Source organism: Lepisosteus oculatus, chromosome 6 (genome assembly GCF_040954835.1).
Source record: "Lepisosteus oculatus isolate fLepOcu1 chromosome 6, fLepOcu1.hap2, whole genome shotgun sequence".
Lineage (NCBI taxonomy): Eukaryota > Metazoa > Chordata > Actinopteri > Semionotiformes > Lepisosteidae > Lepisosteus > Lepisosteus oculatus.
The window spans coordinates 17,078,708-17,095,511 of record NC_090701.1 but is presented as its reverse complement, the minus strand read 5'-3'; the positions used below and the strand labels follow the sequence as shown (position 1 = coordinate 17,095,511).

The window sequence follows — 16,804 nt, the reverse complement described above, 5'->3', positions numbered from 1 at the left end:
AAGACCAATATAAACTGTCAAATACAAAACACTGGGATGACATGAATCAAACTGACTCAATAAAAACAAAAATAAATCTTCATGAACATTATCTAATTCAGATAACCTACATCTGCAGTACCTGAGCCTTTAAACAAAGAAGTCAATGACTATTTACAAGACCTAATCTCCAAAGGATAGGTAAGTAAATCTCACCTTATTCCTCTCCCATTATTAGCATTCATAAAAAGGATGGTACACTCAAAGTGTCCACTGATTACAGGGAGCTGAATAAAGTTACCATTCTGGATCAACAGCCTGTACCATCCATCCAGGGGATTTTAGACAGCTTTTCCAGCTTAGATGGTTTCATTTTCAGTCCAAAGTAAGACTTGTCACCAAGTGTTTTTAAAGTTAAAAGTTGTTCATTAATGGCCATTACAAGACCATGAGATTTTAGTGGCTGGGTTTTGGCCTAATGAAGGCTCCAGCCACATTTCAAAAATGCATGGAGGAATGCTGGGAAGCCCTGATAGATTGAATGTGTGCCCCTGAACTGAACAATGCCCTTGTGATTAGCACTTCCTTTGAGGAGCAGGTAGAAAACCTTTGGAATGTGTCTCACAAACATCAGAAACATGTCATTAAACACTGGTTTGACAAATGAGAACTCTTCAACAGATAATTTAAAACTCTGGGTACGATCACATCTGAACACAGGTACAAAGTGGATCAAAATTACAGTGCAAAAACTGAAGGACCAGCAACAGTAGGTGAAGTATACGGAGCATTGAGCTTTTGCAATTGCCACAGGAAAGGTACAGTATCAAAAGGTAAACCTTTGTTCCCCCTTCTGTGCCTGTTGCCAGTATCATAGGAAGTCAAAACAACAGAGGAACTAACAAGCATAAATCAGTCTACAGGTCTGACTTCTTTATTATTTTAAATCTCCCCATACCTTGGACATCAGTACATCAGAAAGTGCATGAAAATGCATGATGCAGCTAGGAATAGTGGCTATTATGAATTTAATTGACCAACAGTAGATTTCACTCTCCCACTGATCTACATGAAGATACCTCAATCCACATTCTTCATGATCTACTGTACAAGCTTCATCAAGGGCAGTTAATTGTTAGGGCATGGTTACCACACCCCTTGTAAAATAGCTGAATGTCACTGAATTAGTCATGCGGCTTCTGCTTTACAGTAATTCGAAACACTAAGGAAGACCCTGAGCAGCAGCTTTCAATTAAACAAGTAATTCACAATTAACATCCTGTTAAAAGAGCCCATTTTAAAGATCCACAACATATGGCACTGGCTGCCTGCAAATTCCCTAAATCTGACCGAATCACAAGGCTCGATGAGCATAATCGTAACTTAACAAGTGTATCTTTGAGCACTGTATTTCTATCTTGCTGAATTCACCACCAAACAGAACAAGTAAACATACAAATGTGCATCATGTGGAAGTACAGTACAAGCTCTTAGGGATTAGTAACCTGAACGTGATTTATTTTCAAACAAGCAAAATGCAATGGTTATTAAAAACAGCTCCAAAATTCCAGACAAAACATCACTCCAACTGACACAGTGAAACATTATAGTGCAAGTTTCAAAACCTTGGTCCTGTAAACTGAATACTCAGGTTGTACAGCTTTATAGTTCATCACCTCGTTTTATCTTATCTTATGGTTGTCTGTCATGTCCGAAAATGACGGTTGTACTTTGTACAGCTCATCTGTTTGGAAGATGAGCAGCACGAAGAAACCTGTGTGGGAGAGCTTTTTTTTAAAGTGGGAAAGCCGTTGCACTGGGGCAGTCCCACTCTCCCGACCTCAGAAGCCTGGGTCCAGTGGTACGAGTAGTTGTTACGACTGGAGACTTCCTTGGTTGCAGTGGACAGCCATGACGCCTTTCTGTGCCTTATCATGCCCTTCACTTTTCCACGGAGCGTTGCAACGGTATAATGTCCCATCCCTATACTGGGGCATTAGAACCCACACAGACCGCAGGGTGAGTGCCCCCTGCTGGCCCCACTAACACCTCTTCTAGCAAAAACCTTAGTTCTTTCCCAGGAGGTCTCCCATCCAGGTACTGGCCAGGCTCACACCTGCTTAGCTGCAGGGTGATATATCTGTTGGCTCATCACCTAGTAGTGACCTGGTAAAGATGAATTGTGTGAACAGTGAATTAACTAAATACAGAATAAACAAGATGAGATAATTAGTTACTGTACATCCAGTCACTAAGCTCTCAAAAGAGGAAAAAAAAGTCAGCACATCCGTCCAAGTGCAGTAATTCTCAGATGACCACATCATGTATGAGACCCAGGTCATCTCATTTCCTCCCGAATGCAAATAAGACCAAGGTTCTCTATCATTCACACATCTAACCATGGCAGCAAAAATAAAATCTGGCAGAGGGAGAGCACAGAGAGACAACATTTTCACAGAAACGAAAGTCAAACCCATAAATGTACAGAAATGGTCTGTACCAGAAATGCTTGGTTGAACAACTCTAACTCCAAGGATAAGGCATAAACTATCAGACAGGATGTCTTAGTTTCATACCAATTTAACACAGGAATGCTTTAAGGTGTATGTGAGTGGACTAAGATAAAATGGCCTTGAAATTACACAAAATAAGACCTCCCACATACCCAATGACACTAATGAGAAAGAATTTTACACATCTTAAATTACTGAAAACACTTCAGGACAGAATTATTTTCACAACCATTCTATTGTAGGCAATAGAATGTTTTGGTGTCTCTGGTGTACTACATATTTATCTCTAAGGAACATATGGCTCACCCAGTTTTTCCACTACTGCTATAGAGGTATACTGTATCAATCTGGTGTATACAGCACTTCAATGTATACAGGTAAATCATGGAAATGTTCTGTGGAAAACCCAACAGCTCAGAAGCCATTGCTTGGAACAACTTTAATTTCACACCATTTTCAGAGGTGCATTCCAGCACATCTCTTGTTAACTACTGAAAACTAAAAAACCAATCCACTCAATGTCACTTCAGATATTCAGAAAGTCATCTCATGTGTAAATACAGTAGGTCAATACAGCACATTGGAAAAGCACCGCATTGCACAAATCATATGCAGTACAGTACTGTATGTACTGTATAAGTGGCTTCTCCACGTTTCAGAATATTACTTGTAAAGGTACAGTACACCCTAACTTGCAGATTCTATCAAGCTTTCACAAAACTTTAATTTATGAATCCTAATAGCCTATCCGAGAAGCTTCAAGACTTTTCTGGGTTTTTACAAATGCGTCAAGCTAAAAAAAACTTCTTAAATTACATTCTCTCCAACTCGTTATGAATCCGATGGTGTTACAACAGTGAACAGAGATTTTTGAGGACTGTAAAGACTCCCTCTTCCTGTTACAGTCAAAAGAGGGCCCCTAAGCTTACTGACAAAAAATCTTGTAGGATCTCCTACGTCTCGTTTCAAACAATGAGGCAGTGGGATAACTTGCGCTCATAATTCAGCGCTTGGGATCCATCTGCTTAGTACAAGGAACAACAAACGCTCGTCACCAGAAATTACTAACTAGCTGTTGGTATTTATGTAACTTTTTTTCCTCTAGTTATTATCCAAAAAGACTTTTAAATTGTTCCGAACAGCAAACATTTCTTATCAAAGTTGCTTTTATGAAATAAGTAGACTCACACGGACAGGATAACGGTTCTCAGAAGAAATACGAAATCCCATAAGGTTAGGAGTGATGAAAAGCGCAGGTTTTGACAGGTAAGTGTTTATTTTCCCTGCCCTTCGCAAAAGTTATATTGTATCGCATTTATCACACAAATTCAGAGAAATGTCTGGTGGAATCTTAGGAAGGAGAATAGAAGACTTATTGCGAGGCTCTTGTTACAGTACGTCTGTATAATCCTCTGGATTCTCCTAGAAGAAACAAACTCTGAAGCAGTGACGTTATGCATGAGAAATTACAGTAGAAGCAACTTTCAAGTGTACTTACCCTCACTTCCATAGTTTTTACCATTGTTCGCTCCCATCCTGTTGAATGCATAATCTATCCACAGAACCCAGGTATATCCATAAAAATCCACTAAGTGTTTTGTTCTTTCAAAAAAGGGACAAGGAATGCATTAATTCGGAAAGCCTCGGTGTCCTTCTGCTCCTTGTTGTACTCAATCCAGACCTTGACAGAATAACGGTAGAAGGAGACGTCCCCGCATTATGCAATCCACAGACGAATTAAAGTATTACATCCCTCTGCAGGCACACCATTTCCAAAGAAGTGACTTTTCTTTCATGCGGGACTCCATTGTGCCTTTAAAATAAAATTTTAGGCATGAATCGTTAGACCATATAACCTAAGAAGTTCGGTACTTGTTGCTTAAGCAAACCATCCACCCTGCGAACTGTGTGACATGCAGTCGCTTCGCCAGTCTGGCTGAGGCAGCAGAGATTTTCTGCTGCGCAGAACCTCCTCCTCCTTGTCAATCTGCCGTGGTAGCAGAGCTGTGTGCGGGGGTACGAAATTTAAAGAGACCGCGAACTCAATACAACATCGTTTGCAAGGCCTTTTGGGGGTGAATTAATTTCGGATTGCTAATTTACTGCAGAATTTTGTGGGGAGTGTTTATCTATTGACCGTGCAAAAATGTTACGGAACTCCAATATAGTAATAATTAAATAGATATAATCCAATACAGTACAATAATACACTTGATGTCACATTCTGTTCATCTTGTACAGTAAAAGATTCATAGTGATCTTAAGTAAATTTAAGAAGCATCGCAATTACCTTGACGTATTAATACAATGGAAAACAACAAGAACAAGCTTTGTATACTTGAATATTATAATTCCAATAAAATACGATGCCAATAAAATACGAATATGATGAACATAAATGAACAAATAAAAGAGATAAAATATTTACTTGTATTTCGATTTTGAAAGAACTACTGTATACGGAATCTATGCAGACAAGCACACGAGCGTTGGGTAGATAATTTTTTATTTATGTTTTATTTATATTACCCTTTCACACGTTCAGTTTAGAGTCAGTTTCTCTGTAGTACAGTGTGCTATGAAAAGGAGCAATTTTCAGCAAAAAAAGTCGTAACAACTGCAGAAGCAGTAAAGTTAGCTTACAATTAATAAGTCTTTAACGTAAAACACACAAAACATCAAGCAGGTGTCAAACAAGTAGAATACTAATGTGTTTCTATTATTCTGCATACATCCACACATATAAAATAATATCAAAGCAAAGTAATAAGTCAGTATTCACTTACAGTATGTGTTTACAATGATCAATTTTTTGAAAGAGAGTAGAAGAGACAGTAATAGCAATGATTGCAGAGTAAGTAAAAATTATTTATCTCTTCAGGCATTTAAAATTTTGAAAATCAGACACAGAGACAAGATAGAACGCACTTTTTTTTTACAAAGAGTCTGGTGGGTACCTGCAACAAGCTGTCCAACCATGTTATTGATGTTGCTTCCCTGAGATGATTTTAAAAATGGCTGTATGAGATCCCTGATCCTGGAAGTCACATAGACCAGATGGATTTCCTGCGTTCTGAAAGTTAGGCAGTCAAATAAAGTGACACCAATATTGTTCAGTTGTCCTATAGCAAGCTCCATTTTTACCAACAGGACTTTTTACTTAATTGGATAGTTAATTTCAGCCCTCTGATGTTCAACAGAAATTGTATACGGTGTGCACGTTACTGTGGTTTGCGAGAGGCACTGACTTATTTTTACAAGAAATTTAGCCTTACGACCTTAGCACTTGACTATTCCACATGAAACAGAAGTGAGAAAAAAAGCAGTTTATTTTTTTACGTGAAAGTGAATTAAAACCAGCACAATGGACAGGTGACCATGCCTCCTTAATGTTAATCCAAAGCCTTGACTACTTAATCATGAAAGATTGCATAGCACTGCTCCTAAGAGCAAGGCTGTTAACCCCAGTATCATGGCTATATTCTACCCTGGAATCGCACAATTTGTCCTACTTAAAAACTCCCCCTTAATTCAGCTGGTAAACAGTTGTTATATTTGCTGTGTAGTGGACAGCTGGGGCAATAATGGCTGTTGCCCATCACTCAGATGGATCCTCACTTCAGTGGTTGATGAAATGGACATATGCGTAAGGAACTTTGAACTTTGAATATTTGGGATGAAAAGCAGTACAGGTGTCTTCTAGTTTTCCTTCCCACTGAACATTGTTAAGCCCTTAAATTTAACAATTGAATCCTCAAGTGAAGAAAACAGTTAAAAAGTCAATGATGTACTGTACCCCAATTAAGGGCGCAATAATCTTAATTAAGAAAGAGCTTGAATTAAACTGGAACTTTGGTAAATGTGTAAAGACTGACAAATTGGTAAATAAATAAATCACTCTGTGAGGCCCTATGTTTGAGAGATAGCTTTCTGTTTAAACTAATTTGCAAGTCTTCATGTACTCTTAGTGTTCATTTCATGTGTTACATTGGTTGCCGTTGTGTTCTGGAATAGATGTAGCTTAAAGCAGATCATTGTAGCTTTGCCAAAAGAGCTGGCTCTTGAGAATCTCGTAGGTCCTGCCACAGGGGTTCAAACCAGACAAGGTTACAGCCCGGAAGCATCGTTACAATACAATGAGAGATATCCTTCAGTATATCATTGTTGTAGCCCTAAATTCCTTGGCCATGCCATTATTAACTCTTATCTGAGCACAGTGCATGAGCCTACAATATATCACAAACATGAGGGTGATGCTGTTAGTGCATGTTTTTTCATAAATGCTATCACATTATTTTGTTTTTACAGAACTTTCCAAGTGCTTTTTATTGTTTTTGACAATACACATCTCACCTTATTTGTTTTTCCCTGTATCTGTATTTTTTGTCAAAGATTATTAAACCCATTAAGAACCTTTTTCCTGAGGAACCTCACAAAAAAACGAAAATATACTGTAAGTGACAAAAAATGTACAAATTTTACGCTAATTCAGTTATACCAAGAAACAAACCATTAATCAGCTTTCTACATCTCTATCCTGAATGACCAATATGCAATAAAATATGATCATTGTTTTCAAGCAGGCTTTGTATTACAGAGAAATCTACAGTATATGAAAATTCAGTGACAGTATTTTTCCCACAGCCCATTAATGGAACAGCACTTTCTATTTGGGTCCATATTTCACAACTGTTGTACTTCAGGCTTTCCTTCTAAAAGTCAAAAGAACTCACTTCCTGTAGGAAGTATGTCATAAAGGAATAATAGAACAATATTACTAAAAATAGACCTTAGTTTTAGCTCTTACAATAACTTGAACAAGGTTCTCATGAAAAAGCAAACAATAGGTGCTATAACAGTTAAAAGGGATATTTCATATATATATGCGCTTAATATATGTTTGAATTTCCTATTATTGTTGATCATATTCAGCTGCTTTTATATAATAAATGATCATGAGAATTATTTTGCCATTGTTTTCACAGAATGATAATGCACACACATACTGTACAAAGCATATGTTCACAGGCCAGGGCAGCCACAGGAAATCCACCGTATACCAAATTTAATGGTTTTGTCATAACGCATACTTAAAATGAGTGAACATGTAATGCTTCTATTTTGCAAATGATTAATTTGTTAACTAATAGTGCATGGCCTTATTTACAGTATACCATAGAATTTATGTTTTGCTTAAACAGAAAAATAGAAAAGCAACAGACTTATGAAAACAATCTTAGAATACAATGTTTTTAAAGAAACAAATAAAATGTTAATTCACAGACCAGTAAGTGCACCACTTGTAATTGATAGAATATCTCTGAACTTGAATTCCTTGTGTACTTTTCTTCAAAATACTGGAAGAGTAGCCAAAACCCACAATTGGTGTGTCATTCATTTTACAACACTTTTTTGGCAGGTTGGTTACTTCTGAACTGTCTGTAGGCCACACTGAAAGGTCATCTGCCAAGCCCCACATTTCCTTTGCCAAGGCCTACCTCTGCTTTACAGGAATAAATTTGAAAAATGTCTGTTGTACTGCACGTGTAAATTGGATGCAAAAATGGTTGGAAGCTGGTGGGAAATTAAAAAACTGAAGCCTGTTTCAGGTTAAGAACCTCAGCCATATCATGACATTTTAATGTGATCAGTATCCTACAGTACATTGATACAGTAGACTGGGTTAGAGGTCTAGCATCAATCTGATTGTTGCTTTTATTATCTCCCCCAATTTATTTTTTATGCTTTTTGTGTTGGTGTGCCATCTAAGATATCAGAGAGTTGAGAAAAGATGGACTCTATCCTACTTCATCCCCAATTAAGGAGACACTGAAAACAATTCAACACTCCTGAACTTGGTAAAAAGATCCTGCTTGTTAAAACTGAGACAATAGTTGTCAATGGATTGTGGCAATAGGTGCAGACACAAACACTTAGATGTCAGCTACTGTATACAGCAGCTCATCTAGACAGTGATAATCACACTCAAAATCACAGTTTTCATGAGCAAAGAGAACCAAAAAGGTGTTGAATACTCACACAGCAAATGAGAATGGATAGCAAGATTATTGAGCTGGAAGATCATTCTTATCATAATCACACTATGGGATGATCCAGACAGGTTCTTGAAGAAAGTAAATCTTGTATGATTTCCACCGCTGGCACAGTGGGAATAGGACATGGAGAGGGCAAAGACAATCTGAGGGGACTGCTCCTCTGGAGGCCACAACAAGCCCCAATTGTTTATTTTCAAGCTTAAGCACTGCAGACAAACATCTGCTTCTAAAAGGAAACAGGTGATCCAGCCTTTTTTCTTTGCTGAAGGTTCTGTGCAGTGGTTTTACTTAGATTACAGTCTAGTGATTGCTTAGTTGTACCTTTTCTGATGCACCCCTTTTCTACAGGGCAGAGCTGAATGTCATCCATGTTGGTGTTCAACTATAATTGCCTTCAGTGCAGAAAGCAGACAAGTTCTGAAGGACTCTAATGTGAAGCTAACGTTACTTGACCAGAAGACATTATTTTCTGTGGCATTCTTTGTAACTGTATATCTGTGTATATGGATGAGATGCAGCCTATTTTTTGGCTTTTTTTGGCCTTTTTGGCTCATTCCCGTTATGACTAAATTTTAATTGCAGGGGGTGGTGTTTTCATTCGATGGTGATTATAACTGGAAAATGAGTTTTCAATAACCTAAACATTTTGTCTACTTTCATTGTTCATTATTTCATTTCATTGACATCTCACTGCTTTGTATTTGTTCTCATTCTATTTAGAAATATATTTTTTTAAACTGTGGTTTTGGCTCATTCTGTTTTATGCATCTAGAATTTTAGAAATGTGGGATTTTGATGGAATTGAAAGGGGCAACAGCGCTGAGTTTTAACTGTAGGACTTATTCATAGTAAACAAGCAAGAAGAGACTATTCAGCCTATCTAGGTCTTCTGGTAGTTAGTAGTTTATTGATCCAATGATCTCTTGCAATGGAACCACCTTCAGCAACATGGCTGGGCAGCTCCCACTTTGTGATTTGACAAGGACCAGAGGCTTGTATAGAGGGAAAAGCTCCCAGTTGGGGTTCTTTCTTCTCCCTCTGGGATCTTTTCACATTGGTTTTGGGATGGTGGTACCAAGAAAGAGCATGTGAGAATGGGTACAGAAGATGTCTCAACAGATGGAAATCGTTGCACGTTCTTACTTTTGGTCTCCTTGTTTCATCTTCCATTGCACTTTCTCTCTGTCCCTCCAACCCGAAGTAGGCAAAACAGTGAAACAGTTTTCTTCCGTCTCTCCAATGTGGAAAAGGAAAAATCTTTTTCCTTTGCAACTCAAACACTGCGCTGGTCAACCAGTATATTGTGTACTGTAATTTTATTACATTCTCCACTTAAAGTCTACATTTGTGACATTATGTCCTAATAATCTATCATACTTTTTCTATATTTATCACTTATTACATTGTGAAAAACATTCAAAACATTTCATTATGTAATACCTTCATCTTCTCCTATTTCAGTTTAATTTAAAGGGTGTCTGCCCAGTCTTGGATGATGTTTAAGTATTTTTATAATTACTATCTCAGGAGTATTTGCAACTCTCCATGTTTTTTATCACATGAAACTTTTGCTGACTGTATGGGAATCTAGGCATTATTTAATTTAGAAAGAGTAGTTGGCCTACAACAAATTCCTGTGGCACTCCACTAATTACTTCAACCCAATTACAGTTTTCTTCTTATTGTAACTCAGTTTTCTGTCCATTAACCAATCCTCATTCGATTGGCAGTCATTACCATGGACTGACAACTGGTATACAGAAAAAAGATTTAGAGTATGATGACAGAAGTCTCACTGGGCTGAAATATTTATTTATAACGCAATATCATCATTATTTTTCTTTATTTAAAAAATAAAGATTTGAGAATCAACAGAATATGTCCACAAAACTGGTGAATCATGATCTGTTTTATGAAATGTGACAAAATTAGAGACTAATAAATAATTGTTTCACTAACAATAACAATAACTATTTGCCTGTCCTGCCTGTCAGTCAGTAAAAATTTAAGAACAGCTATGAAAGAAATTTTACGTACTAAAGAACAGACTTGTTTTCTGCTGCCTCCTACTGTCTTCTGCCATCTTAATGACCCCATTTCCTCTGTGATAGACTATTTCTGCTTTAATTTTTCTTTGTATTTCCTTCTCGTTTGCGCTTCCATTTTTGTTTGTTTTCAGTTTTGCGCTAGCTTATTTTGTTTGTTTTTCTTTTTTGCACTTCAGAGCCACTAGAGATTAAACACGTCTTTCTTCAATAGAGTCTAAATGGTCTCCAGAATGATAAAATGGTCTTAAGATTTTAAGTCACAGTACTCTGATCCATTCAACTTTAGGATTCTGAATCCTGCTTTATTGAATGCAGCTGGAATTAAATCTTCCACAATAGTTAGCATTTGGAATATACTGTATGCAGTACAAACAGATAAATCCTGTCCATAAGCACAATAGAATTAAATACACAAAGTGTGAAAGAAGTGTTTATAAAGTCAGACTAGTTTAATATAGTAACTGCTGGCGTTAATCTACTGTACAAAGGAATTTATCAAGAATACAGAAAAATAATGATGATAATATTTTGTGTTATAAATAAATAACACCATTAATTATTTTAACCCAATGAGACCTCTTTAACCATTTTTAAAATCACAATGACATCTATTGAATTTAGAATGAAACATGTATTTGTATCTTCATAAACATATACTGTATGTTGTACTATATTGTCTTTAATATATGTACATAGTATATACCTTTTAATTAATGTGTTCTGTCTTATACTGTATGCCTATTAGATATTTATTATAATATTATTATATTATATTTTTATATATACAGTACTATTGAAAAATGTCAAAGCATTTTCTCCATGTGAAGATGTTCTTAAAGTTTGAACATAAAACAAATAAAATCAACCACACAGTACAACTGATATGATTGTGTTTCATTACTTGACAGTGTTATTTTATTTCTATTTCAAATGATTGCAGTATCAGTAAGGGCCCTGAACCAGAATTCCTCTCTACCAAACACCAGAACTCCATTTTGGGAACAAAGTAGTTTTCTGCAGCAAGTGGTTTAAAATAGCTTGATGGAAAACTTTAATATAGTTATAATAGTTGTATCTGTGTGCTTTTGACATTGCAATGCAACCAATTGGCAAGCCAATACCAAACTTCCTAAAAACATGTACTGCCTATAATGCAACACAATAAACTATAACTTGAATGGCCTTAGAACTCAATTTTGTTAATATGCATTTATTGTTTTATGGAAACGAGCTTCAGAGCTCTGGATAATATTTTGCTTCATACTTATTTATGTCTCCAAAGAAACAATTTTAGCAATGTTGTTTCACCCCTCCAGGGTCCTGTGTATTTCTTGCCACATTCCAAAGACATTTGAAGTTAATGGAAAATTGTCCCTTACTGTGTAAGTGATGTCTAGAGATCTACTGGTGTCTCACCTAAAGTGGACCCTGCCCCCCTCCATAAAGTTTAATCCATTAAAAAAAACTAGTAGTTACTGATAGTGAGTGAATGTCAGTTTTATGTAAGATTTGCATAACGACTGCAGTATCATAATAAATGCATAACTTGCTATTAATTTCTGAATTATGCCCATTAACTTTATATTATTCAGTTTGAAGTTGATGTCCTGATTTGTAGCTCCAGAGTAGTGGTCAGTGTGTTCTGATATGAATGTTCTGTGACCGGTTGCTATTGTTCTGTACTGTTTATCTGTTATTTTGATCTGTTTACATAGACCAAGTTACTTTAGATGGGTTTTCAAACTCCACAGACTCATCAAAATTCCATTCTGTGTTTTCTGATCATCCTAAATGGTAAGGTACACTGTTCTTTTCTGGAGTACCCTCTAATCATTGACTCAGTCTCTGTCTCACAATACCTCACAATCATACAAATACAAATTATTATCCCAATAATCAATAGCAGTAGTAATCTACACCAACAAAAAAATCAGCTTAAATTTTTAATTGCAATTCCTTTTTGTTTGTGTTTTCTTTGTGTTTACACATCAGTCACAATGTACTATTAACCACTGCACTAGTAGAATGATCATGATGATCAGTTTCCCTTCGGGATCAATAAAGTCTTATCTATGTTACTATCAATTGAGGTTCTGTAGAATTTTAATTAAACTGCTATACATACACAGTAGTGATCTTGGTAATATCAATTAAAGCTTCACTTACACATCTGAATGTAATGTGTGACTAATGTGACTATAAAATTCACAGTTCAGAATCAGAGAACATGATTTGTAAAAATCAGAGTCACTTGTTAGAAGCGAAATGAGCAGTAAATGCAGGAGTTTCACTGTTGTACATTAGCCTGTACAGTCTTATACTGCTTTATGAGAGGTCTCTGAATTCCAGAATCTCACTGTTGAGCTTTTCTTCTGAACTCAGCAGTTCATTTTGTTTTTCTTGGAACTTTGCCTAAGTGACCTGGACTTTGAGATAAAGGAGAGCAGGGCTGCAGTCTTCACTTTCTCTGTATACAGATGTCAGCAGATTTCATACTTCGTCCACTTCATCTATCAATTCTTTTCTTACCTCCCTTATATTTGTCTTTCGAAATTTCCTTTTCAAGGTAAACATGGTCTTTTCTGCGGCCTCCATTCATACTGTGGTGAACATAAGTGTTTCGGGAGTGGTATTGGGTGACATGGCAGCACAACGGGGATCACTATGGTCTCACAGATCTTGTGTCCTGCCCCCAAATCTGTCTCTGTCTGCTCTTTTCTCAAAGTACTTTGCTTTCCTCCCTCAGTCCAAAGAAACGCTCTGCAGGTTATCACAACCCTCCAAGGATAACTATGGTAATGAATTTGGATGGATATGTATGCCTCAAGTAATTTTCTTGGCTGACATATTCAAGTTCCAAGTGCTAGGCTTTTCAATTTGGAGAATTTGGAGGGTACACATTTTATATTGACTTTAAAAAGTACTGTACTTTTTTTTTTAATTGCACAGGTATGTCTCAGTTCAATGCAAATTCACACAAAGCTTTTGATTCCTTACACAAGACAAATTATAAATAGGCTGTACAAATAAATTACTTTCTGATTATGTACTGGCAGATTTACAATACTATACAATATTGTCCATCCATCTATTTTCTAACCTTTTCTACCAATTCAGGGTCATGGGGTAGCCAGAGCCTATCCCGGCATGCAACAGACACAAGGCAGGAAACACGCTGGACAGGATGCCAGTTCATTGCAGGCCAGATACAAACACAGACACCTACACACTCACCTAGGGCGAGTTTTCATAGGGAGAACATACTGTACAAACTCCATGCAAATAGGATAGGAATTAGGACATACAGTAGTACAGGATTTTTATAAAAGAAGACCAAGCCCACGGATGATGAAAACACTCCTAAATTTGCTATGAAAGTCTTTCCAACTATAGGAGTGTGCTTTTGAGTTTAATTGCAGGAAAATGTCACTTTCTGTTGTCAGTTCTAATGAGAAATAACAGTCTCTTTTGTTCAGTTTGGCATTTCCTTTTATGACACTTGTTTACAGTTAAACTGTTCAGGTTCTCTAATCCAATCAGTCCTTTATTAAATTAATGCTGTAAGGTGCAATTGCAGACAAAAGGTTTGTTGTTATTACAGCAAAGGTGTTGTATAACAAGACATCTATTGTACTGAAACAATAATCACAAAGAAGGTGCTGTGTGTTTTGGCTTCAACAGCCTACAGATAAGAATTTATTTAAAAAAAGGAATAACAGAATTATCCGCCTTGGCCAATTCACTCCTCCTTCTCTTTCCTTCCTGAACACCCTGGAAACATAACAGCTCTGTGTTTACAAATGTCACGACACTAGCTTACTCTGCTGCCTGATATTTTCAAAACAGCTTGACCACTCAGCAATATCAGCACTTGACTTTTATTGCCCACAGCTAAGCACAACTCAGCTTGCCAAAAGCAAGGCTGCTAATGAAATATTTATGCACGTGACCTTGGGAGTTCATTGTTAGGCTTAAACATTTGCTTCCCAAAGCTGCCTGTCACAGTATGCCAAGTAAAAGGTCAATGACCTGCCTTTTCTATTGGTATAAATGTGAAGTGAGTGAAAAATAAAGACCACAAATCACCTCTTTATATCATAATGGTTACAATATTGACCCTTGTATGGTTTTAGGAGGCTAATGGTTGATAAGTACCACAATCCTTTTTCTGATCCTTACTCAGTACTAATACCACACTGCAGAGTTTCTTACACTGAATCTAGAATTTTTTATACAACAATTTAAAATTGCCTACCTTATTGTTTACCAATGAATGTTTTGACCTGACTCATCAGCACTGCTCCAGGATTTAGAATGGTAAATTCCTCAGGCTTCTCATTTATATTTGCAGTGCAATTCCAAAACCCATACAGCAGACTCCGTGTGTCAGCCTGGTGACAGAGAGAGCTCCCATGACAGTGTCTCAATGCCAAGAGGAATCACTGCTGCCGACAAAGCCAAGAAGCTCTCCAGCCAACTCCACTCCACGAATTAGTGGTGGTGTGCATCGGTATTTGGCACAAGTCAGCAGCACAATGATTGGCATAGTCTGTTTTAAAACCATGTCTCTCTGGTTTCATGGGCTTTGCAATGTGCAGTTCAGTGTTGTCCCAAAGGAGAAAGACATTCATGGTCTCTAAACCCTAATGTTTTGCAGTTGAGAAGATGGTTAAGAGTCTTTCCCAAACATGTCTCATGTTCTTAAACACTGAAGAAGAAGTGAAAGGAAGAGAAGATAGGGAAGGATAAGTAATGAACCACATGTTTTGGTCAGTTCGGTCAGGTCAATCCCACAAAATAAATTTACGGGCTTTCTCGGATATTCACTCCTGGTCCTGTGTTTCTAGTTTTCTTAATGTTTTTATTACTTCCAGGTCTTTACTCATTGTTACCTTCATTTTACAGATGCATATGAATGCCTGTTTCTTGAGATCTGCAAATGAAAAGACCTTTGCTTCAACATCCCATCAGTGGATGTGACACAATATTTGTAGATGTATTTTTTTTAGCACGTTTGTGTGTGTATTCCAGTTTCCTCTAGGGTTGCGTGACTTGAGAGGTGATGTCATGCACATACATTTTACAAACATGTAAAGATCCAACCTCTATAATGTAGTGATATGTTCAGTTTTCCCAACAGTTTTGGATGACAGCATTGCACAGGGCAGCCTACTAGAGCACACATTCACACACATACAGTAAAACTGATTTTTTACAGGACATTTTGAAAGATGCTTTTATCCAGAAACCACACTTCCTTACATAGAAATTCTAAACCTTTTTTTAATAAGGTTACTGCAATGCAAAAAACAAAACATTGTTAAAATGGTTAATGTCAGAAAGAGACAATGAACAGACCGTTGGAGGACAGAGCAAGGAGCAAGAGGTTTTTCTCCTTAAGATTGTTTAACCATTATTATGCTTCCGAGCTGATCATATTATTCTTTTAATCAAAATTCTAGTTTTGTTCTTTGTTGCCATCAATTTGGTTCAGTACTTTAACTCATCTAATGATGAGTATCCTTTCCTCTGCAAGAACAGTAAACCAAAGTAAGACAATAACAGTCTACTATACTGTTAACAGTTTCACTGCCACAAAATCAATCCATTTTCTGTTTGTAAAAATACAACATCACACTTTTATTCCTATTGCTTCTGCAAGTTTATGACACACTCTGATAGCACAAAAATCTCTCAACTGTTTTAAAACAGTTTTTATGTAACAGAAGAACCACTTTGTTTTCATTATGCTTGATCACAGGAGAATTGGCAGACCAGTTTCTAATTAGTTCTTTCAAGTCCCCATGCATGACACATACCCCCTGGGGATCTACAAACTTTATGTAATCCTCCTATTAATTTATATTAGTCTGAAGGATCTGCTTCTTGTTCTAGAATTGCAAGCTGTGTCTCATCAAGGCAAAAACCAGAGAAATGCTGATTTAGTGAAAATATTTACACATATAAAAAGAGCAAAGAAATGAAAAAACAAAAATCTCTTTGAGTACTTGCATTCATTTTTCCATTAAAAGAAGAAATTTGCAATACTCTAAGAATCATTTTTAACCTAAGAATTTCAAAGTTTTCAGTTTTGCTAGAACCCCAAAACTAAAACAATTGATTCAGGCCACCTAAAATTTGAATCATTTTTGTTTGTCCTGGAAATCTGTGGTACAGCAGTTATTCGGAATACTGTTCGGTAGTTTGA

General features: G+C 36.7%; 1 protein-coding gene across 1 annotated transcript in view; it reads right to left on the bottom strand.

Moving 5' to 3' along the window:
* The window catches only part of fbxl7 (F-box and leucine-rich repeat protein 7), a 122,187-nt gene extending 117,745 nt beyond the window's left edge, over positions 1-4,442 (bottom strand). Inside the window, exon 1 of the mRNA XM_006634387.3 lies at positions 3,991-4,442. Coding sequence (XP_006634450.2) covers positions 3,991-4,027 — 37 coding nt within the window. The 5' untranslated portion in view covers positions 4,028-4,442. The remainder of the gene's footprint in view (positions 1-3,990) is intronic.
* Positions 4,443-16,804: the final 12,362 nt, after the last annotated feature.